Genomic DNA, 12,713 nt, shown 5'->3' on the forward strand with positions numbered 1-12,713 from the left:
AATTTGTTTTAAAAAAAAACATTGACGGGTTAAAAAATTCAACACAAGTAACACAAAATTACTAGGTAGCATCGGTAACACGGTATTTGTTCGACTGTTTAAAAGTTCAATAGGTGTATCGAATTTTGATTATATCTTATAAAACATTTTAAAATATGGACTGTTGTTTAGACATATTGCCTGATTTATTTTTGCGGTCAAACCTGTATGACAAAGAATATTAATCAGCTTAAAATAAGATTCGTTGAAATTGGTATAATTCAAACATTTGAGACATTTGCCTTGTGTGTGCGTTTTCAATACTTACTGAATTTATAGGATAACTTTTTCTCGTATCAGACATAGGTTCATATAATTTAGCCTCTACCATACAAATACCACATCCTCCTTCATGACACATCACTTTGGTACCAACAGAAATCCTCTCTTTTCTCAGATAAGTATTTAGTGTTGTCCATGGTGGATATTCATTGCCAACTATAAATAAAGGTGTTAGTTAAAATGTATGTGTGACTTTACCAAGCTTCTCGGTTGTTGTTACCGCTAATAGACATCTGTTTGGTTGTAACCTGTGATCTCTTTCACAAACTAGATGAGTCTTTACTACTCCAAAGGCACATCCCTAAACTTGATTTTTGAAAGAGAAACGAAGGCAATTTTCTTTTCTTTTTTAAGAAATGAATGGAACATTTACAACCCTTTTCGTTTGTTTCTGTGGACGAACATAGAAAAACTTTAATACAATTATTATCCCCCTGCTTCAAACTATCAACTCCTCGACAAAAATATTTTCAAGAAGTATAATTTGTTAAAACTTAAATGTTGATCGCAGGTATTTTTCTTCCATGCTCCTTTGTAAATATATTGTCATTCTAATAATCGAACTTTAAAGTGTGAAAGTAAGTGTCTCGCGTACAATTGAATTAAAGGTTCACAATCCATTTACCAAGTCGAAGATTTTTGTATTCGCATGCATAGTCATCGGTAAACTTTATCAGTTTGAGTTTTAATAAAATGAAAATTAAGATGACAGGAAATTAAATGATTACAGATGAAGGGATTAAAACGTCATACAACAGGGGGAAGGTATGTTACTGTCGAGAAGTAGTAAATTCACAATTGAAGAATTGAAATAATCACGTTTATCCAAGATTTAAGTTTGAAGTCGTATATATGTTTCCTTTTTAAGGAAAAGAACAAGATATGATATAGACCTTCTTCTTTGGTAGTCTCTAATATGAAGTTTATGGGGTGAAATATGAAATATAAGCATATATCAAATGTTGGGCGTTAAATAACAGGATATCACCTATAAACCTGAAAGTAAAATAAAAGAACTGATTGAAATACCTGAATATTTCTGTCCGTTGATAGTAACTGTGATTTGTGAGTTGATGGCAGTTTTCACACGGAATTTGATGAAATGTCCACAACATTCACAATTGGCAGCAAATACTCCATTTTTTATTGCATTGTTTCTGAACAAATGTCTGTAACATGAAAATATTGATGTATTTTAATTTATATTTTTCTAAATTCAATATGCAGAAACTGTACACAAACAGTATTTTAGTAAAAAAAAAAAAAAAGCAAAATAGATGACTCTTGAAATATTTTCGAAATTTTTACAATCTGCAAATAAACGGTTAGGGAATTTTTCATTTGAAATAGATCTTACGTATACTTAGAAGCATCCTCAATTTAAATGACCATGTTGCACACCAGTAAAGAAGAAGAAGAAGGATAATATGTTTTCTTCTTAATACATTTAATGAAAGCACCATAGTACAAGATGTGGTAATTCATGAAAATAATACAATACTACATTTAAACTTTCAAGAAGAATGATCTACCTTCAATTTCCTACATGATAACATATGATGACTACAATACCAATTATAAGAAGAACTTACTTATGAAGTATTAAAAAAACATTTTCATGTTAATACCAGTATTGTCTTCAGATATAAAATTATAAGCTATATTTGCTTTGATTTTTACTAACTTATCAGTGAATTAGGAGATGTAGAATAATTGTCAGTCGAGTGAGAATGACAACTCCCGGTATCCATAAAGACCAAAGATCAAACATGCCAACTATAAGAGGACTGCGTACAGCCTTTCAGTGAAAAAAAAACATGCTGCAGAAACACGCATCAAAAGCCATATAGACAAAAAACGACTCTTTCCAAAAACAATTGTATAGAGTTTCCTATTTTTAAACTGAATTATGGATTAAAGTCTAATATCCTTTTTATCAGAAACGTTTGCTAAGAAGTCAAAATTTTGCTGCTGAAAATAGATTTTTCTTGCATAACTTCATGTCCCGATATAAGATGTAAACATAAGATTTTGCTTTTTATATTTCTAAAGGTGTGCAGGGTTGAAATGCAACCCAACTAATACCCGTCTCAAAATGGTTTATGCGTAGACTTTATATGTGGCTAGATACGTCACTGACTCTAACTAGTTTAACGCTGTAATGCAAATACTTTTAAAGTGAGCTAACAAAATAAGTACAATGTCACCATTATCCACCGTCAGGTAGAACGATCTACCTATAATATTGAACATGATAAAATATAACTGTTTGATACTGCGATAATAATAAGTAGAATTTTCGTTAATATGACTCTGGATATAAGAAGGTTTCTCTCTATATAAATTTATTATCTATATTTGATTTTATCATCACTTTTCAATCAACGTATTATAAACGATCCGGTATGATTACAAATGAAACAACTGTGCATAAAAATCAAAGGTCATCGACTTTCATCAGAGAAAAAGTTTACACCGTAACGCAATCTATAACATGACAAAAGGTGAAGCTATTCATGATAAAAACTCATGATCAGTTAATGCAGAACGAAATGTCAGACCAGTGGCAACTACTGGATTAGTGTTTACAAGTCCCTGTCTTGGGACAAATACACGGCAAATTAGACCGGATTGTATATGTTCATAAGTGCTTGGTCCTCCCATAACTTAAAAAGTGATGAAACAAAACACATTAACCAAAATAGAGAATCATTTGCAATGCGTTTGACTATTTAGATCTGTAATACACATCAAAACAAGAAACTTAATGATAGAGATAATACAAATAAAAGCTAGATCACTCGCAGTTACTTAAAGCTAGCTAAAGGTACACTTTAAACAAATGAATAAACCATGGTCTACCAGACTAATTTATCAATCAGCACACTTCAAAGACAGCTTCGAATAGAGGTATCATAATCAGTTCTCCTCTTTCTGATAGCATTTCATTGGTTTTGTTTTTAGAAAGATATATGAAATAACATTAGAATTAAATGTATAATCATTTTATTATAACATCTATTTGATATTCGTATAGCTTACTGTACAGTATGTGCATTTTGCTTATAATAGCAGGCCAAACTATGACCTATAATTGTTAACATATCTTACGGTCTCTATTCGATATGTGTCCCATTTGCAATCAAACATCAAATAATTATTTATAAACTATGTACACTTTGAACATTTCAGCCTTATTAGTGTGATCGACTTTTCATCAGAAGAAAAATTCACTGTAATCATATTAGTACTTTTACAAGATATGATAGCACAGTGAAAGTAATATAATATTTCAACCTCTAAGTAGAACGCTCTACTTTCTATTTTATACATGATAACATATATGTAACATATGATAACGGCTATTCTGAATTCATTATGCAGAAACTGTATACGAACATTATTTTTGTTTAAAATCAAAAAAGATGACTCTTGAAATATTTTCGAAATTTTTACAATCCGCAAATAAACGATTGGGTATGTTTCATTTGAAATAAATCGTACGCATACTTAGAAGCCTCCTCAATTTAAATAACCATGTTGCACATCAGTATATGGTATAGTAGAAGAAGGATAATATGTTAACTTCTAAATACATTCAATGAAAGCACCATAGTACAAGATGTGATAATTCATGAAAATAATATAACACATTTCAACTTTTAAGTAGAATGATCTACCTTCAAGTTCCTACATGATAACATATGATGATTACAATAAAGATTATAAGAAGAACCTACTATTTAAAAACATCATTTTTCATGTTTATACCAGCTATGTCTTCCGATATAAAATTATAAGCTCTATTTGCTTTAATTTTTACTAACTTATCATTGAATTAGGAGATGTAGAATAATTGTCAGTTTAGTGAGAATGACAAATCACGGTATCCATAAAGACCAAAGATTAATTATGTCAACTATAAGAGGACTGCGTACAACCTTTCAGTGAAAAAAATCATACTGCATGGACACGCATCAAAAGTCATATATATAGATAACAATTTGACCCTTTCCAAAACAATTGTATATATGATAGCACAGTGGAAGTAATATAATATTTCAACCTCTAAGTAGAACGCTCTACTTTCTATTTTATACAGGATAACATATATGTAACATATGATAACGGCTATTAAAGTCATTGATATCAGGGATATTTGTTCAGTTTCAACATACAAACACAAACGAAACCATGCTGGTTTGCTTTTAAAATTGTTATTTGGATGGAGAGTTGTCTCATTGGCGCTCACACCACATCTTCCTATGTCTATTTACTCTTCTTATTTGAATAAGGCAATTGACATCCCTTTTCCGAATTAACCTTCATCCGGAACGCTCAAAGTCGAATATTTGATAACCAAGGATATATAAGGGCCGAAACCTTTTAAGAACCATATGTACTTAAGTTTCTTAAATAATAGCCAAATTAATCTAAGATCAACTAATAAAGTTTAAACCTCAGTTTCTTTACAATTTAAAAACATCTGAACTAATAACCTTGGAAAGTTTGTTATGAATCATGTCATAATTTTACTGAGCTGATAATACCCTCGGGGGCTAATAGTTCACCATTTTTATTAAGCATTTTTAACCATTGTGAAAGATTTATAGCATGATTGTTAGATAGTGTGCACTATTTAAACAGAATTGTAAACATCTTGCTTATAACCTTTCCCTAATATTCTTTATATCACAATTCCAAAATAAATCCAAATACTGTAGATAACATAAACGAGCTTAAATTTCAAAGATTTCGCGTATGATAATGATTCGTTCTATATAATGTCAGACCCTACTGTAAAACTATGAGTACTGAAACAACTGCGAAATAAATATTCAGAAAGAAATGATTTCAAGGAACATCACTATCAGGCTTATCGATTCATCTTACTCCTTAAAAGCATCATTGATATATTAAGTATATATACAAAGTGTCATTTTAGTATTATAGTATTATATTTTACATTTCTATCAAAGCGGGAGGCTTTGCTAGCAATAAAATCAGGTTCAACCCACCATTTTTTTCTTTAAATGTCCTGTAACAAGTCAGGAAAATTGTTATACATTGTATTATAGTTCGTTTCTGCGTGTGTTAGATTTTAGTGTTGTGTTTCTGTTGCGTCGTAGTTCTCCTCTTATATTTAATGTGTTTGCCTCAGTTTTAGGTGGGTTTTATTTTCTTCTCAATCGATTAATGTGTTTCGAACATCGGTATACTACTATTTATACTACAACTAAACACTTGCCTACATCACAACAAAATATGAAAGTTAAATTCATATAGACTCTTTCCATGACGGGCCTAAGACATAGTTATTACTAAATACACTGACTTTGTTCTATAGTTTTTTTTAATTGTAAATACCTTGAATTACAAACAGGACACACAATATAATTATCCAGCTCAGATGAGATTTTAGTGTCCATACTGTAAGTCAAAATGTCTTCAAATGAACAATTTTACTTGTTTATTGCCTATGAACCCCTACCACATCTGATATCTATTAATTGATAACCTACTGATAGTAGGTGACATATGGAAGGGTGGCCATTCGCGTGTACTTAATGTACAATAGATTTCAGAGTTTCATGTATTTTGAAGTCTTGTTATAATTTGAAAAAAAAGTTGTTCATACTGAACATGTTTATTATTATAACATTGTGAGTATGCAGTTTGTAAGTTTTTTTATGATTTGAATGTAAATTCGAACCAGGTAATCAGAAATAACTCAACATAAAAGTAATAAAAATTAAAAGTATCATCAATTGCAGTGCACTCTACTATTGTGGTAAATTGGTGATTGATTATCATCGAGGTACGACGATTTATAACAAGCGTAATCAAATTAAACGATTGTTTGATATTCGGTTGATTTGCACTTAAAATAATGTCGGACGAAAAACGTCTTCTATATGACTGAAAGTGTAGGCGAAACGTCATCCATGTGGGTTTTTGTTTTCTTTAGAAAGACAAAGATGTTTGTAGACATATTAAGTATATCATTTGGATGTTTGATTGTAATGGTCAATAGACATTAATGCGGTATGAGTGCCTAGAGACAACTCTCAATCAAAGCCATCATTTGTAAAAGTAAACCATTATAGGTCAAAGTACGGCTATCAACTTCGTATTTAATTTGATCTTCAACTGCTTTGACTCTAGCGCCACTTTAAAGTATTTTGTAGACAAAACACGCATATGGTGTACAACACAAAACCACTGAGTCGATGCCCCTCTAGTTGGACATTTGGTCCTGGAAGGATAATCTGCCAAGTAGCAGTCACTTGTTTGGTATTTATATCATTGAAATATTCATTCAAAGTTTAGTTTACCGTTTGTTGAATTTTTGTACATTTGAAAAACTTGGTTTTTTATCACCAGGTATATATTACTTAAGATGTATACGACATAATACTGTTTTGTCCCCGGTTTAAATGGTTTTAACCGTTTCTGAATCGCCCTTCCAACTTATTGTCCTGGACATACATAACACGTTTGCCACTAAACGTTATGCAACCGATAATCAGTCAAATCTTTGTAACTGGCCACGCGCGACTGAAAAGTCTTTTGCTAACCAAACGAGAGTCTGGTGTACTAAGTTATAAGCCTGTTCACTGGTCAATTTCTTTCTCTACCAGTAGATAAAGCGGTATAGTATTATTTATTTGAAATACCTTGTCAATATCAATTATTGTAAGACGTTTAATTGTTTTGAATGTATTGCTCTTGTCCTGTTGCTGAAATTTTTCAAAGGTAAATGTCGGTCTTTATTGAATAAAGTATCCACCAAACTAAGGGTGCATTTCTTTCTAACACAAACGATGCATACGACTAAGCGCGCAAATGTTTTGTTCATTTGTTTCTAACATACGTTTGCAAAGTTTATATAAACTTTGACCAACTATGCACTCGCTAAAAGCGCGTCTACAGCTTGTCGTTCGTCTTTTGTAAGAACAAACACTACATTTGTTTCTAACTTCACCCTCATTAAACGATGTATTTGGTTCTACATTTGTGAAAAGTCTTTTTACCAACAACATACGCATGCACTATTTAAAGTTCGAACAGAGTCAGTAAACTCTGATTAAACGATGTATGTGTTTCTACTTTTGTAGCGTTTAGAAAACAACAATAAACGCAACACAACGTTTACAAAGTTTTGGTAAGAATGCTTTATTTTAATAATTCTATATAAGAAATTACAGACAATAATTATCCAATTTCAGTCATTAATAAATTAAAATCATTTTTTCCTTTGAAATTTATATACTGTGGAAATCTCTGATTATTACACAATTGTTAATGTTTTAAATATTGAACATAGATACATACAATTTACATTATCATCCTCATCATATGTACATTTTTGAAGACAATTCATACTTCATTTCACTAGTAATCGTGATAGTAGGAGAACACAAAAATTAATACAGCCATAATGATATTCTATTTTGAATACCTGGACAGTTAAACATTAAACAGAGGAAGTTTCATAAAGACAAAATATGAATGGATAGAAAATGACATACATATACATCACTAAACATGTAATTCACGTTTCAACTGTGTTAGTGAAATTTAACATTTGATGAATTTGGCTATTCTTTTTAGATATATTTTAATAAAGATACTAATTTTTTGATATTTCAACATCCATGCTTTCAATATTTGGGTGTGAGAGTTCTTGAAAGGGTGTCAGAAATCTAGTCGGAAATAGAACCAAAAAAAATTCTTATTGACACGCACGATCTGTTTTTAAAATAGTCAATTTTGCTTAGCATTGTGGAAATATTCCTACGTTCTCGACTATCATATTGTCTGGCTGTTAAATTGTAGGACAATAGCTTGTATTTTGCACTATAAATCAAAGACAAAAAACTTAAAACGTTAACTAAGGAAGATGTTTTTCATAGATAATACAGGTTTTTACTACGAATGAAGAATTTCAACTTCAAATAAAAAGAAATGCTTTTTAAAGTGTATTATATTGTTCCTCCTATACATACAATATTTCCCTTTAGATTGCTATTACAAAGAAAATACACAGTGAATTAGCTTCAGGGCAATTACACAGTTCCGTCTTGCTAAGCTTGGTCTACTTCCGTCTAGGTGGATTGACATAGCTATGCTTAAGTAGATTTATGCCGATAACCATATTTCGTGTGGAGTTAGTTAGTTTGTTCAACTGGGATGATACAAATATGCATGAATACACAACCGATAACGATGATACACAAAATTCAGATTCCGTATTATCTATAGGATATTTCCACTGAATGCAATGAATTAAGGAGATATATAGCCCCAATCATATTTGTTAATGCATTACTTACAGGGTAAATATTTTAAATCATATAAATAATAAGTAGCTATTAGACATTCAACAAATCTCACTGTTCATGAGTGATGAAATAAAGATTGTTTCGATCAATCTCTTCAAACTTTCAGAACTCACAATAACCTTCATATATTGAATAAAAATTTACCACCTTCCAGAACAAACACTGCATATCTAGAATAGACATAATGTTATAAAGTTATATTACAAATTGAGAAGGGTCTGCTAGACACAACTCACATAACTGGTCCACTGAAGTTGGTCCATCTAAAATATAAGAAATAAATTTTAGTACGAAATCGATTTTTTTTTAATACAATATGATGTAAACTAAAATTTGCAATTGTGTCAATAGTTCCCAAAACTTAACGAGTATCGTGAGGGGAATTAGGAGAGCGAGAAGCGAATTATAAGAACGTGATCTCAACACTTAACGAGTATCATGAGGAGAATTAGGAGAGAGAGAAACGAATTATAAGAACGTGATCTCAACACTTAACGAGTATCATTAGGAGAATTAGGAGAGAAAGAAACGAATTATAAGAACGTGTAATGTCTTTTCCAATAGAGATAATGATAAAACAAAATAGGGATGCGTGCTTATAACTTATTTCCAAATCAAATTTGGTATTCAAAAACGTCATCAGTAGCTGTCTCTTATTATTTCGAAATGAGCGTTTGGTTGATATTTAAACTTATATAAACGCTAGTAACACAGATAAGCGTTCTGATACTATATGATATGGTTTTATGTTCCTTGTTGAAGGCCACAAGAGAACCCTTTGAGCTAAAAGCTATGTCACTTAGTCTCTTTTGGAAAGTTGTCTTTTTTACAATTCACACAACCTGTTTTCCATGTTGAGTGGGGAAAAAACTCACATTTAAATATTCCATGATATATTTTTAATACACAATTGTTTTCAAATAATTTCTATCCAGAGTTTATTTGATTCAACTAAAATCTTACTAAGTGGAAAATATGTGTCTTTCTGTATATCCTTTCTTGCAGCTTCTATACACCGTTTCAATGCAAACAAAGCTGAAGAACTCATACATAATGGTGGCTCTCCAACAGCTAAAAAAATAAGAAATGAATTCGATAGATTTGCGATAATTGTTTAGATATTAAAATAATCATTTTTAGTATTTACATATTATCCATCTTGGCCTACACGGTTGTTTGTGTCAGTTCCCAAAAAGTAAAGGGAAAACAAAGGCCAAATAAAAACAATTTTGTTTGTTTGTAGTGATTTACATTTGTCATTTTGGGGCCGTTCATAGCTGAATATGCAGAGTTTTTTTTTTGTCATTTTGGAAGGCCATGCAGTAACCTGTAGTTGTTAATGTCCATGTCACTTTGTCTTCGGTAGAGGTTTGTCTCATTCGCTATCAAACCACATTTCCTTATTTCATATAATATGGAAACACGGACTATTAAAGTCTTAAGCGAGTTGATTGGTCATTACAGAATATTAGGTTATAAGTTTACAAGAAAAAATGTTTTGTGTGTCGGAAATCAACCTGTTAAATATTTTCCATATCATACCAGTCTGGAATTGGGGTATCGGTATGCTACTCCATTAAATCCTATATGTTTCTTCATATATATATATATAGTATGATATTGTTCTATTATATGTCATTATTATTTATTTCTATTATGAATTAAACAATACGTTGAACCACAAACGTCAAACTTATTCAATCACGTAGTTGAATGAAATATTTGTTAATTCTAATAAATTCTATTTAACTTTTGGATTTATTTAAATCTCTATTTATTTCTATAATTAATTCTAACATACTTTTGATTTTTTAACCCTCTCTGCTAATATTGTCCATGTGAAATTTTAAAATTGTTTGTATAAACATTGAACAACAAAAATATGTGACGTAAATGATTTTTTGACGTCAAACACGCCAATCAATGAATGTGTTTGTAGATAGATGTTTTTTCTGTTCTGTCAAATTGTTCCTTTTAAAAATGTTACACGATGATGACTGATGTACCCATATTTTGACTATATTATTTATTATGTCTGTTTAGTTCACGCATCGATGTAAAATTTAAAAAAAATGATGAGGCTGTCAACAAAGTGAGAGGGTTAGCGCTATAAAACCAGGTTAAGTCCACCATTTTCTACATTTTAAATGCCTGTACCAAGTAAGGAGTTCTTGCAATTGTCCATTCCTTTTTTATGTGTTTTGTCATTCGATTTTGCCATGTGATTATGGACTTTCCTATTGGATTTTCCTCTGAGTTCAGTATTTTTGTGATTTTACTTTTTTCTTACCTTTTGATCTGAGGACACCTTTTGGATTAGGAGCATTCTTCAGCAATTGAATTCTAAAGTCGATTGGAATGTCTTTACCCATCGGAGGTTTGTATTCCTAGTATAAAAATTCATAAAGTATAAATTAGTATTCTTACTGGTACAAGACGAATTTGAAAAAAGAACAATATTAATACATGTATTCAAAAATTCTTTGGCAATATCATCACAGTAATGTTTTGAAATTATTCTACGTTCGGTGAATACATTTCATAACAATCTCAATCCATCTTATCGCATTTTTTCCCGCCATTACTTGATATTAAAGACGTTTTCATCAATTTTGATAACACATTTACAAGTCTGAGAAATTAAAGAAGGATTGATCGATATGTAGCGTCAACAGATAAACTAATTGAAAATATTTGGTTAAGGGACGCTGATTCCCCATTAGCAAAAGGTTCAAGATATTGAGTCTTCAGCTCAACGTGAAAAGAGGGACGAAAGATACCAAAGGGACAGTCATAAATCTAAAATAAACTGACAACGCCATGGCTAAAAATGAAAAGACAAACAGAAAAAAAAAAGCATACATGACACAACATAGAAAACTAAAGAATAAACAACACGAACCCCACCAAAAACTAGGGGTAATCTCAGGTGCTCCGGAAGGGTAAGCAGATCCTGCTCCACATGCGGCACCCGTCGTGTTGCTTATGTGATTACAAATCCGGCAAATAGTCTAATTCGGTAGGTCAAATTCATGAAAGGGAAGGGGGTTGTAGTTACGACGTAAGGAACATATCCGATATCATTTGTGAAACGGTTATTCCATAACGGTCAACCAACTCGTGATGGCGTCCGTAAAATTTACGAAGGGATGATTTCAACTTCACCATTTGGAACTCTTGGTTTAATAGCTTCCTTGTGAGTAGTAACCCTCTATCAAGGAAATCATGATAGGAAATGCAAGCACGGGAATATCGTATCAATTGGGAGATATATACCCCGTATGCAGGTGCTGCTGGAATGTTGCTACTTAAAAATGGAAAGTTCACAATTGGAAAGCTGAAATCATCTCTTTTGTCATAAAGTTTTGTCTTCAACCGACCCTCATTGTCAATTTCTAGATGTAAGTTAAGATATGAAGCCGACTTAACTGTATCTGTAGTATCCTTTATCTCCAATTCGACGGGATAGATGCGTTCCACATAGTCACCAAATTTTGAATTGTTTAGTGAAAGAACGTCATCTATATAGCGGAAAGTAGAGTTAAAGGATTTTGCTAACCTCTTATCTTTCTTCCTAAGAAGTTCCTGCATGAAGTCTGCTTCATAATAATAAAGAAACAAGTCAGCAAGTAGAGGGGCACAGTTTGTTCCCATTGGGATGCCGACAGTTTGTTGAAAAACACGTCCTCCGAACGTAACAAATATGTTGTCAATCAAGAAATCAAGCATCTTGATAAAATCGGTTTCAGAGATTTTTTTGTTTGAATCAGAGTGATTCTTTACAAAGTAGGATTTATCCCTCCCTAAGACAAGTTACTTGTATCAACGTTGGCCATTCTTTTTTATGAAGCAAAGTAATACCAACTCTTTTAATTTGTCTTTTAGTTTGGAATGTGGAATACTTGTGTAAAGGGTATAAAAGTCAAATGTTTTAATACTGTTACAAGATAAAAGAGAGTTAAAATTGAGAATGGAAATGGGGAATGTGTCAAAGAGACAACAACCCGACCAAAATAAAAAAAAACACAACAGCAGAAGGCCACCAAC

General features: G+C 31.5%; 1 protein-coding gene across 1 annotated transcript in view; it reads right to left on the minus strand.

Moving 5' to 3' along the window:
* Positions 1-7,891: 7,891 nt before the first annotated feature.
* LOC134685310 (uncharacterized) overlaps positions 7,892-12,713 on the minus strand; it is a 39,649-nt gene continuing 34,827 nt past the window's right edge. Inside the window, exons 33-35 of the mRNA XM_063544967.1 lie at positions 10,957-11,053; positions 9,630-9,737; positions 7,892-8,929 (exon numbers count right to left, since the gene is read on the minus strand). Of these exons, the coding sequence (XP_063401037.1) occupies positions 8,862-8,929; positions 9,630-9,737; positions 10,957-11,053 (273 nt within the window). The 3' untranslated portion in view covers positions 7,892-8,861. The remainder of the gene's footprint in view (positions 8,930-9,629; positions 9,738-10,956; positions 11,054-12,713) is intronic.

This window comes from Mytilus trossulus, chromosome 9 (genome assembly GCF_036588685.1).
Source record: "Mytilus trossulus isolate FHL-02 chromosome 9, PNRI_Mtr1.1.1.hap1, whole genome shotgun sequence".
NCBI classification, from domain to species: domain Eukaryota; kingdom Metazoa; phylum Mollusca; class Bivalvia; order Mytilida; family Mytilidae; genus Mytilus; species Mytilus trossulus.